Here is a 17,193-nt window from a genome sequence, read left to right on the forward strand (position 1 = left end):
GAGCTTATGGAGGTCCAGACATTGAGTTAAAAGCACCACAGTCAGTAGAGAGGCAGCCATCTGGAAACATGATAGAAATACACACATTGTCTATATTCCTTCTTTCCCCTTTGATCATTTGACAAACTTATCAATTTATTCATTCACAGCAGACCGGGTTGTTGATAGCAATGGTCATTAAGCTCAATGGATAACCATAGCACCAGAGCAGTTCATCACCTTGCTTCAGGTCTGGAGGCCAAGCTGGGCGAGACCGGTAGATTTCCTTCACTGCTGCCCATTATGTGAATCAGACTGGATTTCTATGACAATCTACTTTTGCAGTCACTGTTTCTTAATCTCATTATTCGTTAAATTAATGAAATTTCTGTTCCTCAGCTGTCATAGGAGTATGTGAACTGGTCTCCAAATCATTAGTCCAGTAAGTATACTACCTACCTGGTTACAAAAGTGAATAGCAGCCTAGAGGATATGTAACTCTATTAGGAGTATGGGCTTTTCACTGTTCATCTGGAGATTCAAGTTCATAGCAACTGGGAATACAAATATAACCTGGGGAATACACCTAATATTCTGTATTGGTACCCTCCAACCTAACTTCTCTAACTTCTGCTAATTCCCCCCCCCCCCCTCTCTTTTGTCTTTTCCCATTCCGGTTCCCCTTTATCGCTTCTCTTCTCCTCAGCTGCCCATCACCTCCCTCTGATTCCTTTCCTCTATCCCTTTCTCCCAAGGTCCACAATCCTCTTCTTTTCTTCAGTCTACCTCTTCCAACTATCACCTCCCAGATTTTTAATTCATATCCTGCTCCCCTCCCCCACCTTCTGATTTTGGCTTCTGTCCTCTTCCTTTCCAGTTCTGGTGAAGGCTCTCGGCCAGAAATTTCGACTATTTATTCCCTTCCATAAATGCTGTTTGACCAGCTAAGCTCCTCCAGTATTTTGTATGTGTTTCTAGGGAATACAATCTAAGAAGTCAGGTGTATACAGAATGTATATAAAAATATTTGTCTCAGCAATAGAAACCATGAGGCTATTGGATAGTTGTAACAGTTCATCTGGTTCATCTATGATCTTCAGAGAAGAAAATCTGCTGTCCTTACCCCATATGACTGACATATAACTCCAGATCCACCAATGAAGTCGACCCTTCATTGCCTGCTCAATTTAGGATTTTCAGTAAATGCTGACGTTGCCGGTTGTGTCCACATTTTGTAAGGGACAACACCTATCATTCCAAGTGCCTCTCCTATGTCCAGAAAAGCAGTTCTCGCACTGGTTTTATGTGCCCAGAAGAGGAGGAGGGATGGGGAAGGGGGAAGGGGGAAGAAAGAGGAGGGATGGGGGGTAGAGACACAAAAAGCGTGGCAGCACCTTTATTTTCTTAGAGGTTTGTGAAGATTCAGCATGTCTTGTCAAACTGACAAACTTTTATAGATTTGCAGTGGAGAGTATATTGACTGGTTACTTCATAACCTGGTATGGAAACACAAAAGCCCTTGAACAGAAAATCCTACAAAAAGTACAGCCCAGTCCATCATGGGTAAAGTCCTCCCCACCATTGAGCATATCTACATGGAATGCTGTCACATGAAAGCAGCATCTGTCATCAAGGGCCCCCATCATCCAGCCCATGTTCTGTTCTCACTGTTGTCATCAGGAAGGAAGTACAAGAGCTTCAGGACCCACACCATCGTGTTCAGGAACACTGAACATTCCTCAACCATCAGGCTCTTGAACCAGAGGGGATAACTTCACTTGCCCCATCACTGAACTGCTCCCACAACCTATGGGTTCACTTTTAATGATTCCTCATCTCATATTCTCAATATTTATTATTTATTTATTGATTCTTTCTTTTTGCATTTGTATATTTTATTGTCTTTTGTATACTGGTTGTCATCCTGTTGGGTGCAGTCTTTCATTGATTCTATTGTGTTTCTTCTATTTATTGTGAATGCCCGCAAGGGAATCAATCTCAGAGTTGTATATGGTGGCATATATGTACTTTGCTAATAAGAGTTAAGAGCTTTTATTTCTCTGAAAGTATGAATCAGGATAGCATCTGATTCCTTCGGGGCTTAATTATTATTGCAAGAGGTTTAGTGGCTATTTTTATTCTTTCGGCAGCTTGCTCTTTGACGTGAATTGTAATTGGAGGGACAGGTTCTTCTTCATTGCGGCAGTTTGCTCCACCTTTGTTGCTGCCAATGGCATCTCACAGCTGAGAATGGTCTTCCTGACTCTCAGCAGAGGGCCTTTTAATCTTCAAATGCAAGATATAGGAGGGGGACATTTACCAGTGCAGAAGTATCCTTGGCTTATTTTGCATTTTTTGGGATAGCTGTACATCCCAGGGCAAATACACGGTGTCAACAGATTCCAGGCTGCTTGAATCAACAGACCCGGAGGGGCCTAGGAAGAAGTTTTCACCAGAAACACTGAGGAGGGTTTCAGTCTGAAAGTTACCCCTGCCCTGCAGAGTTAAGAGCTTATAGGCTCCTTCCAAATTTGCTGTGTGCTCAGATTTTTGCATCTGCTATCGCGTGCTTCTTACTTCTGCCCCATTTCCTGAGGCAACATTGCTTCCGCATCTTGAACTCTCACGCTGTTTCTGGAAGCACTGAGTACTGCCTTATGTACTCACATGTGAAAATTGGACACTCGATCAACTGCACCAGCTTGTCCACTTCGGTCAGGAAATCTATCGTCACTTCTAAATCCCCACTGTAGTAATAGTTAAGGCGAACATGAGCCAGAAATTAATGCCACAGCAGCAAGTTAAAATAGCAATGATTTATGAAACTGAACATTATATAATGTATACTTATACGGACACTGGTGATTTTGTGGTAAATCATAAATATGAGAAAGTCTGCAGATGCTGGAAATCCAAAGCTACACACACAAATTACTGGAGGAACTCAGCAGGGCAGGCAGCTTATATGGAAATGAATAGATAGATAGTCGATGTTTTGGGCCAAGACCTTTCTGGCTTTTTATTTTGGCATCTACTCCCTTCCTTCTCAGTCACAAAGAAGGTCTTGGGCCGAAATGTCAACTATCTATTCACTTTCATTGATGCTGCCTGACGTGCTGAGTTCCTCCGGTGTGTCGTGTGCTTTGATATTGTGGTACACGGAGTGGCACTGCGGTTAATGTAACACTGTTACAATGCCAGTGATCACCATTCAGGGTTCAATTCCCACCACTGCCTGTAAGGAGTTTTAAGTTCTCACCGTGATTGCGTGGGTTTCCTCTGGGTACTTTGGTTTCCTCCCACATTCCAAAGTTGTATGGGTTGGAGTTAGTGAATTGTAGGCATATTATGTTGGCACTGGAAGTGTGGCAATACTTGTGATCTGCCCAGTCAGGGGTAGCATAGAAATGTCAGCCATGGGTTTGCACTTGCAGTGGGAATTGAAACCTAAATAAAACGGACCTTGGTGATTATGAGGACAGCGTAAAACAGGCTGATATGCTTGAACATGTCAACATTAAGAAAAAGAACATGCTGGAACTTTTGAAAAATATTAGGATAGTTACGTTCTGAGGCCAGACAGGATATACCCCAGGTTACTAAGGACAGCAAGGGAAGAAATTCTGGCGATGATCTTTGTACCCACTGACCACAGTAGTACCAGTTGATTAAGGAGGGTGGCAAATGTGACTCCTTTGCTCAGGAAAGAGAGCAGGGATAACCTAGGGAATTATAGACCAGTGAGTCTTACCTCAGTGGTGGGCAAATTATTGAAGAAGATTCTTAGATACAGGATTTATGAGCATTTGGAGAAGCATAGTCTGATTAGAGGTAGTCAGCATGACTTTGTGAGGGACAGGTCATGCCTCAGGACCAGACAGAATTCTCTGAGGACGTGACAAAGCAAACTGATGAAGGTAGAACAATGAATGTGATGTCTATGGATTTTAATAAGGCATTTGAAAGGGTTGCCTATGCTAGGTTCATTCAGAAAGTCAGGAGGTATGGGATCTAGGAAAACTTGTCTGTGCATATTTAAAATTGGCTTGCCCTTTAAAGGCAGAGGGTGGTACACAGAAAGTATTCTGCTTGGAGGTCAGTGACCAGTGGTGCTTCATGGGGATCTACACTGGGATCCCTCATCTTGGTAAATTTTTATAAGTGACTTAGATAAGGAGGTGGAAGGGTGGTTTAGCAAGTTTGTGGATGACACAAAGGTTGGTGGAGGTGTGGATTGTGTGGAGGGTTATTGTAAATTTCAACAGGACATTGACAGGATGCTGAGATGGGCTGAGAAGTGGCAGATGGAGATCAACTCAGAAAAGTGTGAAGTGATTCATTTTGGAAGGTCAAAATAGAAGGCAGAATACAGGATTAATAGCAGGATTCCTGGCAGTGTGGAGGAACAGAGGGATATTGGGGTCCATATCCATAGATTGCTAAACTTTGCCATACAAGTTGATAGGGTTGTTAAAAAGGCATATGTTGCAAACACGAGAATTCTTTGAGGATGCAAACACATGAAGGGTTTTGGCATGAAATGTCAACTGTTTACTCTTTTTCATAGATGCTGCCTGACCTGCTGAGTTCTTCTAGCAGTTTATGTGTGTTGTTATATGGCATGTTGGCCTTCATTATTTGGGTGATTGACTTCAAGAGTTGCTCAGTAATGACGCAGCTCTACAAAACCCTGGTTAGACAACACTTGGAATATTGTGTTCAGTTCTGGTCACCTCATTATATGAAAGATATGGAAGCCTTAGAGAAAGTGCGGAGGACATTTACCAGAATGCTGCCTGGACTGGTGGGCATATCATAAGTTAAGCAAACTAGGGCTTTTTCTCTTTGGACTGAAGGAGGGTGAGAGGTGACTTGAAAGAGATGAACAAGAAGATAAAAGGCATAGATTAAGAGAATAGTCAGACTTTCTCCCAGGGTGGAAATGGCTAATACAAGGACTATAAATTAATGTGATTGGAGGAAATTATAGGGTGGAGGAAATGTCAGAGGTAAGTTCTTTACACAGAGAGTGGTGGATGCATGGAACACCCTGTCAAGGATGGTGGTAGAGGCAGATATGGTAAGGATATTTAAGAAAATCTTAGATAGGCACATGGATGATAGAAAAATAGAGGGCTGTGTAGGAGAGAAGGGTTAGATTAATCTTGAAAGGTCAACACAACATTGTTAGTCGATGGACCTGTACTGTGCAGCTGTGTTCTATATTCTATGTTCTAAAATGGGTGGCCTGGTATAGCGTCAATGTCACAATATCATAATCCAAAGTTGCATGTTCCAGTTCCAAACCTGGTATCACAATTCCCATTTTGTGCTCAGTGGAACTTCCCCTAGCTTTGTTACCTCGAGTTTGTACAGATGGCTGATATAATCAATGTTCTGCAAGCAAGCCATTCCAGGTTTTACAAGATTGATGAATCCGATAACAAAACACCTTCTAAAGGAAAGAACCACTCATATCCTGAGCAAGTAGCTCCAGAGTACAATAAATTGAACTCTTAATGATCTTGCACCTTATTGTTTACCTGCACTGTACTTTCTCCTTAGCTGTTACACTTTGTTCTGCATTGGTACTATTTTACCTTATTCTACTTCAATGCACCATATAAATCATCTGATCTGTAGCCACAGTATGCAAGGCAAGCACTTCATTAATCTTGGTACATTTGACAACAATATACCAACCAATGCAGTGGAAATGGTATTTAAAGTCATATTTACAGCATAGAAACAGGTCCCTTGGCTCACTAAGTCAATGCTGGTCAGCAAAGACTGTCTTATCAACTTCTTTTGGATGTTCTCAAAGATTGAATAGTGAAATCCTACACCTGGGCTTCTGTACCTCCCTCTGCAACTAGATTCTCGACTTCCTAACCGGAAGATCATAATCTGTGTGGATTGGAAATAACATCTCCACCTCGATGACATTGGCATACCACAGGGATGTGCTTAGCCCACTGCTCTACTCTCTCTACACTTATGACTGTGTGGCTAGGCATCTATAAATTTGCTGATGATGCAGCTATTGTCGGCAGAGTTTCAGATGGTGACGAAAGGGCGTACAGGAGCGAGATACACTAATTAGTGGAGTGGTGTCACAGCAACAACCTTACACTCAATGTCAGCAAGCCCAACGATCTGGTTGTGGACTACAGAAAGGGTAAGATAAGGAACACAAACCAATCCTCATGGGGGATCAGAGTGAGCAATTTCAAGTTCCTGGGTGTCAATATCTGTGAAGACCTAACCCGAACGCAACATATTGATACAGCTAAAGAGAAGGCAAGACAGCGGCTATATTTCATTAGGCATTTGAGGAGATCTGGTTTGCCAACTAAAACACTCAAAAACTTCTACAAATACACCTTGGAGAGCATTCTGACTGGTTGCAAAACCGTCTGGTCTTGGGGAGGGGGCTACGGCACAAGATCGAAGTAAGTTACAGAAACTTATAAGATGAGTCAGCTCCATCACGGCTACCAGCCTCCATAGTATCCAAGACATCTTCAAAGAGTGGTGTCTTAGGAAGATGATGTCCGTCATTAAGGATCCCCACCACTCAGGGCATCCCCTCTTCACACTGTTACTGTTGGGAAGGAATTACAGAAGCCTGAAGGCACACACTCAGCGATTCAGGAACAGCTTCTTACCCTCTGCCATTCAACTTCTACACGGACATTGAACCCATGAACACTAACTCACTTTTTTATTTGTTTTATTGCACTACTTATTTAAATTTAATTACAATAGACATAAATAAACTTAATGAATCAGTCTCCCCCGCCGCTCCATGATTTATCATGTATTTCATTGTACTGTGCCATAAAGTTAACAAACTTCATGACTTAGAAACCATAGAAAAACTACAGCACAGAAACAGGCCTTTTGGCCCTTCTTGGCTGTGCCGAACCATTTTCTGCCTAGTCCCACTGACCTGCACACGGACCATATCCCTCCATACACCTCCTATCCATGTATCTGTCCAATTTATTCTTAAATGTTAAAAATGAACCCGCATTTACCACCTCGTCTGGCAGCTCATTCCATACTCCCACAACTCTCTGTATGAAGAAGCCTCCCCTAATGTTCCCTTTAAACTTTTCCTCCCTCACCCTAAACCCATGTCCTCTGGTTTTTTTCTCCCCTTGCCTCAGTGGAAAAAGCCTGCTTGCATTCACTCTATCTAAACCCATCATAATTTTATATACCTCTATCAAATCTCCCCTCATTCTTCTACGCTCCAGGGAATAAAGTCCTAACCTATTCAACCTTTCTCTGTAACTGAGTTTCTCAAGTCCCAGCACATCCTTGTAAACCTTCTCTGCACTCTTTCAACCTTATTAATATCCTTCCTGTAATTTGGTGACCAAAACTGAACACAATACTCCAGATTCGGCCTCACCAATGCCTTATACAACCTCATCGTAACATTCCAGCTCTTATACTCAATACTTTGATTAATAAAGGCCAATGTACCAAAAGCTCTCTTTACGACCCTATCTACCTGTGACTTATGCCGATGATATTAAACCCGATTCTGATTAACAATTCTTGAAGCATGTCATTTCCAGATTACGACAGGGTACTGTTCCTGTGAACAGTTCGCAAGCTGGAATGGCATTCACAAACTGAGTTTGCACATGCCTGCAGACCCACAGCAGCTGGCAAATCTACCCCCTCCATCCAGCTGGTTTCTGAAATACTTCTTGCACATATGGGTTGTGCATAAGTCACGCATTTGAGGGACTTGTAGCAAAGAGTCTTGCTGTCAAGTCAATCGATCAACTAATCAAAATTTATTTGGCATATACATTTACGTGCACTATGAAATTGCTTGGTGTCTGAGTGCTAAATGCAACAAAAATAACAACATTCAACAATTATAAAGAGTTATATAAAAATAAAGTTAGAGGTTTAAGTACGGATATGGAATAAAATATGCATAAATACCAGCATGTATTTATAATGTAAGCAGCATTATAATAAGTGGTTTAAAGTGCTTAAGGTGCAGTGTAGTGACTGATGTAATAGATGGAGGGGATGTGGGGGAGTGAGAGAGATTACTGGGGTGGTTGATCAGATGAACTCCCAGGGTAAGAATGGGTTAAATCAAGTCAGTTCAGGAATGTCTCAGTTTGATCAGTGGTCTCACATGACAATGGAATTAAAATGAGCCAGCTTACCCTCTTTTAATCTCCCTTGGTGAGAAATATAAACATCAGGACACAGGATCATGATGGAATCAGGCTGTTGGTTGATCACTCAACAACAAGAGGTACGTGCAAGTTTGTGCCTACAATCATGTCAACCTAATCCAGGTATTTCAAGCACCAAATTCAATGGAAAATATTGCTTATGATATTAACAGACTGTGACAAAACATATTTTGAGATCTGCAAAATACTTTACCCCACATCTATTCCAGTCTAAACTTTCAAAGGCAAAATAATCCTGAATATTTTCATTTAAAAGTTTCAGAATTGCACATTAGGAATTAACATTAGTCACAGTTCACTGCCCATCATCCTTCTTTAATACATTCTACTGAATCCGCTGACAAGTCAGTGGATGTGCAGACGAATGTCACAATTGTCGGCTCATTACTAACAATCACATGGGTCTCTACTGAAATGCTGAAGGCTGAATTGTATAAAAGGGAACCAGCTCATTAAAGCAGAAAGATGTCCACATCCACTGGAAGTTCCAGCATTTTATTGAACATAAGATTACGCATAGCCTACATTGGTAGTTCTGTCCTAAGCAACCCTTTCACTTCACAGTGACTTTTAAAATCTCATGTTTAATCCGATAGGCTGAGTTTTATTTCCTAAACTGCTCCATTTGCTGAGTTTCTCTTTTCACCTTCCCTTCCTCTCATCCTTTGACTACAAATTCTTCCTAGTTGAACTCTTAAGAGCTTGGATGAATTCCTTCTGCTGAAAGTATGTACCGGGACATGGTTTCTACAGTAACTGATGAGGCCCATGTGAGACCTTCAGATTTTGCCACTGGTAAGGCAGGGAAGTAGGGTGTCTGACAGCGATCAGGTATGTGGGGAGAGGTTGAAGCCTCTTCCACCATTTCCACACTGGGATTGTGTGGTACATGGACTAAAGAATTTAACACTGACTTCAGGAAGAGGCAGTTGAGGGAATATACACCAGTCCTCATTGAGGGGTCAGCAGTTTCACATTCCTTGGTGTTTGACCTGAAGATCTAGCCTGGGCCCAACATAGTGATGTAATGACGAAGAGGGCACGACAACAGCTATACTTCAATAGGAGTTTGAGGAGATTTGGTATGCCACCAAAGACCAGCAAATTTCTAAGATGTACCGTGGAGACCAATCTAACTGGTTGCATCCACTGTCTGGTATGGAGGGGCTAATACACAGGATTGGAAAAAGCTGCAGAGGGTTGTAATTGCAGACAGCTCCATCATAGGTACTAGCCTCCCCAGGATCAGGCACATTTTCAAAAGGCCCTTAAAAAGGCAGAGTTCATCATTAAGGACTCACACCACCCAGGACATGCCCTCTTCTCAATCCCACAATCAGGAAGGAGGTACAGGAGCCCAAGGACATACACTCAAACGTTTTAAGAACAGCTTCTTCCTATCAGCAATTAGATTTCTGCACAGTCCATGAACCCATGAACACAACCTCACTATTTTTGCTCTTTTTTGCACTACTTATTTTACATATACAGTGGATTCCAGTTAATTGGGCCATTGGTGAGTCCAGGCAGCTGCTTATTTGGGACTGCTTTTAAAGAATAAAAACAAATCCAGAAAATGGCTGGGATTCCCTTGGTTTATTTGGGATGCTCTGCCGCATAATGGTGCGGTAGACTGTTGCTGAACAGGTTCTAACTCGCATTATTTGCACACACTTGTGTGGCTGTTAGATGCTACACCATGCTTAGAGCTAACCGTTTTGAAATAGCATTAGTTTGTATGTTTGTGCTCAAAGAACAGTGATTTTTGTCACTGATAGTTGGCAAGAAATAAGTAATTAGACAGTTCTGAACTGTTTTACTCACCGTGGTTTCAAGCATTCAGGGTTGGAGATGCCAGAAAAGGCTGAGAGTGAAAATAGAGCAATTTCACTACTTCAACAAGTTAGGAACTATGAAGAATTTGAAGGTATCAATAATCATCTTGAATGTTACAATGAAAATGAAGATTTGGGGGATGCAATCATTGACAGCATTGTATGAAGACAATCCATTAACTACACTACAGCACTAGGACTTTGTTCCTTGAGTACATAGAACATAGAACAGGACAGCACATTACAGGCCTTTCGGCCCACAATGTTGTGCCGACCCTCAAACCCTGCCTCCCATATAACCCCCCACCTTAATTTCCTCCATATACCTGTCTAGTAGCCTCTTAAACTTCACTAGTGTATCTGCCTCCACCACTGATTCAGGCAGTGCATTCCACGCACCTCTGAGTAAAAAACTTTCCTCTAATATCCCCCTTGAACTTCCCACCCCTTACCTTAAAGCCATGTCCTCTTGTATTAAGCAGTGGTGCCGTGGGGAAGAGGCGCTGGCTATCCACTCTGTCTATTCCTCTTATTATCTTGTACACCTCTATCATGTCTCCTCTCATCCTCCTTCTCATCAAAGAGTAAAGCCCTAGCTCCCTTAATCTCTGATCATAATGCATACTCTCTAAACCAGGCAGCATCCTGGTAAATCTCCTCTGTACCCTGTCCAATGCTTCCACATCCTTCCTACAGTGAGGTGACCAGAATTGGACACAGTACTCCAAGTGTGGCCTAACAAGAGTTTTATACAGCTGCATCATTACATCGTGACTCTTAAAACTCTATCCCTCGACTTATGAAAGCTAACACCCCATAAGCTTTCTTAACTAACCTATCCACCTGTGAGGCAACTTTCAGTACACTGGATGAATTCCTCCATCGATAACTATTGGGTGCTAATACAGTTTTATAGTACTGTAGTACTACTGGTAGTGTTCTAATTTGTTCTGTATTTCATTTAAATACATCATTTGTTACTCTGTTTGTCTTTTTTATACCTTCTTAACAATTTCAGTGAAACTTCACCTAATTGATATGAGTTGGCAACAGCACATGATGAATGTTGATCTCTATAACAACCTACCGATGTTCACCACTAAAATCGAGGTGAGAAGACTGCAACTAGCGGGGCACTGTCTACGCCACCCCGAGCTACCTGCCAGCCTAGTCATCACATGGGAGCCCAAGCACGGGAGGATGCACCCTGGGCGCCCTCCCAAGACTATGGTCGATAAGCTCCTAGAAGACAGCAGCGCGGCTAATGTAGATGAACTGAACACACTGATGAGGGAGAGGGAGAAGTGGAGAGTCCATCATCGTGCCTGACACCGGCCCCCTAGGCCTGAGTCGACGTAGTAGTAGTAGTAGTCTCCTAATTGGGGCAGCTGCTTACTTGGGCCAAAAAAATCTGATCCCAATAAGTTTCAATTAACCAGAATCCATGGTATACATTTCTTATTGTATACCTCACTTTTTGCTCTCTTTACTTACTTATTACACAGATTTATTTCATATATATATATATATTTCTTATTGTAACTATAGTATTTTTTATGTATTGCACTGTACTGATGCTGCAAAACAACAAATTTCATGACATCTGTCAGTGATTATAAACCTGCTTCTGATTTTGATGCCTAGCAGATCATGAATTCTTAGACTGAGAATACATTTTGGCAAGGAGTCTTGGAAGAGTTTTCCTGCTTTTCACGAATCTTTAATATGCACCCAAATGAGGTACAAAGGCCACGGCTCCTTCAGCACTGAATGAGAATCAGGCTTGTAATCACAAAAGTACAGTAAGTTGTGAAATATGATGTTTTGTAGCAGCAGTAAAGTGCAATATATAAAACTGACAATAAATTGTAAAAAAAATAGTGCAGAAAAGGAAGGGCAATGTAGTGCTCATTCATGGACCATTCAGAAATATGATGACAGAAGGGAAGAAGCTGAGCTTAAAATATTGAGGCTCCTGTACCTCCTTCCTGACAGCAGTAATAAGAATTTGGTAAGGGTTACGTTTGGGCAAAATTTAGTGTGACTTGAACCCATAGAATAGTATATCATGACTGAGGTAACAGAGACTTACTTCCAGCCTATACCCTAATTTAACTGCTAGGAGGAGCACCCATTTCACCACTTCTGCTCCAGGTCCAGCCCTTCTCCTCTCTCAGCACACTATCAGTTTTTGCTTCCTCCTCGTCAAAAAGGTCCAGGTGTACTTGGCACTTAGCTTCTGTGTGCTACAGACAGACCAAATGCTATGAGCATCCGCACCTGTACATAAAAAAAAGCCCTTATAAATTATTACATTCAAAAGTCTGACATAGATATATGCATTCATTGTAAAGCACAACAGAGCTAGCTTCCTCTCTCTTTCTCCACTTTTAGAGTCATAGGACTTCTGAGTACATAAACATGCCTTTCAACACTTCTGGTCCATGCTGAACTATAACTATGCTTAGTCCTATCGACCTGCACCTGGACCATAGCCCTCCCATCCATGTCCCTATCCAAATTTCCCCTAATTGCTGAAATTGAACCCACAGCCACATATCTTTAGTAACTGATCAGTTTTATGCACTTTTGATGCCATTCATTACTGTAGTGCTGAAGTATGGTTACCATATCAGGTGATTTTTTTTGCGCACTTTTTGATTTAGGCCTGTAGAAATGGAAACGTTCATTAGGGTTAGGGTTAAGGTTGCCTGTATATCGAAGCGGAAAGCAGTAATGCTGAAATTGCGTATTTGTTAAGACCTAAAAACGGACTGTAAAAGCTTTTATAGATATGTAAAAAGGAAAAGACTGGTAAAGACAAATGTAGGTCCCCTGCAGACAGAAACAGGTGAATTGATTATGGGGAGCAAGGACATGGCAGACCAATTGAATAATTACTTTGGTTCTGTCTTCACTAAGGAGGACATAAATAATCTTCCAGAAATAGTAAGGGACAGAGGGTCCAGTGAGATGGAGGAACTGAGTGAAATACATGTTAGTAGGGAAGTGGTGTTAGGTAAATTGAAGGGATTGAAGGCAGATAAATCCCCAGGGCCAGATGGTCTGCATCCTAGAGTGCTTAAGGAAGTAGCCCAAGAAATAGTGGATGCATTAGTGATAATTTTTCAAAACTCGTTAGATTCTGGACTAGTTCCTGAGGATTGGAGGGTGGCTAATGTAACCCCTCTTTTTAAAAAAGGAGGGAGAGAGAAACCGGGGAATTATAGACCGGTTAGCCTAACGTCGGTGGTGGGGAAACTGCTAGAGTCAGTTATCAAGGATGTGATAACAGCACATTTGGAAAGCGGAGAAATGATCGGACAAAGTCAGCATGGATTTGTGAAAGGAAAATCATGTCTGACGAATCTCATAGAATTTTTTGAGGATGTAACTAGTAGAGTGGATAGGGGAGAACCAGTGGATGTGGTATATTTGGATTTTCAAAAGGCTTTTGACAAGGTCCCACACAGGAGATTAGTGTGCAAACTTAAAGCACACCGTATTGGGGGTAAGGTATTGGTGTGGGTGGAGAATTAGTTAGCAGACAGGAAGCAAAGAGTGGGAATAAACGGGACCTTTTCAGAATGGCAGGCGGCGACTAGTGGGGTACCACAAGGCTCAGTGCTGGGACCCCAGTTGTTTACAATATATATTAATGACTTGGATGAGGGAATTAAATGCAGCATCTCCAAGTTTGCGGATGACACGAAGCTAGGCGGCAGTGTTAGCAGTGAGGAGGATGCTAAGAGGATGCAGGGTGACTTGGATAGGTTGGGTGAGTGGGCAAACTCATGGCAGATGCAATTTAATGTGGATAAATGTGAAGTTATCCACTTTGGTGGCAAAAATAGGAAAACAGATTATTATCTGAATGGTGGCCGATTAGGAAAAGGGGAGGTGCAACGAGACCTGAATGTCATTATACACCAGTCATTGAAAGTGGGCATGCAGGTACAGCAGGCGGTGAAAAAGGCGAATGGTATGCTGGCATTTATAGCGAGAGGATTCGAGTACAGGAGCAGGGAGGTACTACTGCAGTTGTACAAGGCCTTGGTGAGACCACACCTGGAGTATTGTGTGCAGTTTTGGTCCCCTAATCTGAGGAAAGACATCTTTGCCATAGAGGGAGTACAAAGAAGGTTCACCAGATTGATTCCTGGGATGGCAGGACTTTCATATGAAGAAAGACTGGATGAACTGGGCTTGTACTCGTTGGAATTTAGAAGATTGAGGGGGGATCTGATTGAAACGTATAAGATCCTAAAGGGATTGGACAGGCTAGATGCGGGAAGATTGTTCCCGATGTTGGGGAAGTCCAGAACGAGGGGTCACAGTTTGAGGATAGAGGGGAAGCCTTTTAGGACCGAGATTAGGAAAAACTTCTTCACACAGAGAGTGGTGAATCTGTGGAATTCTCTGCCACAGCAAACTGTTGAGGCCAGTTCATTGGCTATGTTTAAGAGGGAGTTAGATATGGCCCTTGTGGCTACAGGGGTCAGGGGGTATGGAGGGAAGGCTGGGGCGGGGTTCTGAGTTGGATGATCAGCCATGATCATAATAAATGGCAGTGCAGGCTCGAAGGGCCGAATGGCCTACTCCTGCACCTATTTTCTATGTTTCTATGTTTCTAAGAAAGGGAAAATCAAAACAGTGAGGAGAGTCAAGTGTAGAACTGAATCTCCCAGCCAAAGCCTGAGTTTTTACTTCTGTGTACTCTACGACACCAGCACTGTACTTTTACATCAAGCTAATTTGTGAATCACATATCCAATTCCGAGGCAGAGCACATCAGTCAAACTGAAGCATGTTGCAAGAAGGCTCAGTTTAAAAATAGCATCAAGCTGCGTCATAGTCAAACAAATTCCATTTACTCCACCCTCTCCAGAAGATGATTTAGTTCTGCTGTGAAAGATTGCTCTAAATATAATTCACAATTTATAGCACACAATGTTTTGGGTGGAACAATTCATTTCACAAGGAATACTAGGATTCATGAGTGTTGGGATAGCTGAAGAATAATCCCTACAGCCCATATAGAATCAATGAAGGCACCTATACTGTATATAGAGGTGGTGAGGGAACTAGAACCAAAGGCCAACTAGGTGTGGAACCAATATCCACTATTAAAACTCTAATCTACAGGCAATTGTAACAAATATTAACCATAGAGCATGGCAAAAGGCCATTCAGGCCGCCATATCCACGTCAACCAGTGGCAACACACCAATTGGCTGAACTTGGCCTGTAGTCTACGCCCAGGTGATTCAAGTGCTGATGCAGACAATGCTGTCAGTGACTGCTTCCACCACTTTTTCTGGCAGTCTGCTCCAGGTACCCACCTCTCTCTGGGTGAAAAAGGTCCTCCCCAGATACCCTCTAAATACCATCTATAAATTTGCTGATGATACAACTATTGTTGGCAGAATCTCAGGTGGTGACGAGAGAGTGTACAGGAGTGAGGTACGCCAACTAGTGGAGTGGAGTCGCAGCAACAACCTGGCACTCAACGTCAGTAAGACGAAAGAGCTGATTGTGGACATCCGGAAGGATAAGATGAAGGAACACATATCAATCCTCACAGAAGGGTCAGAAGTGGAGAGAGTGAGCAGTTTCAAGTTCCTGGGTGTCAAGATCTCTGAGGATCTAACCTGGTCCCAACATATTGATGCAGTTATAAAGAAGGCAAGACAGTGACTATACCTCATTAGGAGTTTGAAGAGATTTGGTACGTCAACAAATCCACTGAAAAACTTCTATAGATGTTCCGTAGAGAACATTCTGACAGGCTAGATCAGTGTCTGATATGGAGGGCGGGGGGGGGGGTGGGGGGGAGCTACTGCATAGAAATGCCAGAAGCTGCAGAAGGTTGTAAATGTAGTCGGCTCCATTTTGGGTACTAGCTTACAAAGTACCCAGGACATCTTCAGGGAGCGGTGTCTCTGAAAGGCAGCGTCCATGATTAAGGGCCTCCAGCACCCAGGGCATGCCCTTTTCTCACTGTTACCATCAGGTAGGAGGTACAGAAGCCTGAAGGCACACACTCAGCGATTCAGGAACAGCTTCTTCCGCTGTGCCATCCCATTCCTAAATGGACATTGAATCCTAGGACACTACCTCACTTTTTAAAATATACAGTATTTCTGTTTTTTGCACGATTGATTTACTTGTTTATTTATTATTATTATTTTATTTTACTTTACTTATTATTATTTGTTTTTTCTCTTCTAGATTATATATTGCATTGAACTGCTACTGCTAAGTTAACAAATTTCACAACACATGCCAGTGCTAATAAACCTGATTTGTGATTCTAAATTTCTTACCTCTTACTCTCAATCTATGTCCTCTTGTCTGCCTTGAAAATATGGGGAAAAGTTCCCTCAGTCTACTTTATCTATACCCCTCATAATTTTACACATATAACTCAGTCATATCCCCTCTTAACTTCCTCCTCTCGAGGGCAAGTATGAGAAGTGTTTGATGGTTTTGGGTCCATCCTTGTTGGAGTTTAGAAGAATGGGAAGGGGTGGAATCTCATTGAAACCGATCACATATTGAAAGACCTAGATCGATGACACATCGAGAGGATGTTTCCTATAGTGAGGGAGTCCAGGGAGCACAGCTTCAGAATAGAAGGGCATCTCTTTAGAAAAAAAACATGAGGAGCAATTTCTTTAGCTAGTGGTAAATCTGTGGAATTTATTACCACAGACAGCTGTGAAGGCCAAGTCACTGGGTATACTTAAAGTGGAGGTTGACAGGTTCTTGATGAGTAAGGGTGTCAAAAGTTATGGGAAGAAGGAAGAAAAGTGGGGTTGAGAGGGATAATACTCAGCAGTTGTCCCACAATGAAACATCTTGATAGATCTCACAAAAGTTGTCTACTGTTCAAGTGTAATGTCCAAGAAAACTTTCTGCTGCATAGCAACAAATTTTTGACCGCCTAACTCATTCCAATCACTTTGATGGTTCAAGTCTTGCATACTAGGCCACCAACTGAGCTGGAAGCACAATTTATAAACCCCCACTCTGCTGCTCAGCTCCTCACCACAAGATCAGGCATTTTCTAATCCTCTTCAATTCTTATTGTGTTTCACCCCAGACTCCGGCCCATGTTACTTGTCCTGTGTTAAACTGCAGTG

The 17,193-nt window shown here is 42.3% G+C and overlaps 1 protein-coding gene across 1 annotated transcript in view; it reads right to left on the bottom strand.

Annotated features, from left to right (window-relative positions):
• The window catches only part of vac14 (vac14 homolog (S. cerevisiae)), a 454,421-nt gene that overhangs the window by 73,306 nt on the left and 363,922 nt on the right, over nt 1-17,193 (bottom strand). Inside the window, exon 18 of the mRNA XM_063066634.1 lies at nt 2,647-2,726. Coding sequence (XP_062922704.1) covers nt 2,647-2,726 — 80 coding nt within the window. The remainder of the gene's footprint in view (nt 1-2,646; nt 2,727-17,193) is intronic.

Source organism: Mobula hypostoma, chromosome 14, assembly GCF_963921235.1.
Source record: "Mobula hypostoma chromosome 14, sMobHyp1.1, whole genome shotgun sequence".
Lineage (NCBI taxonomy): Eukaryota > Metazoa > Chordata > Chondrichthyes > Myliobatiformes > Myliobatidae > Mobula > Mobula hypostoma.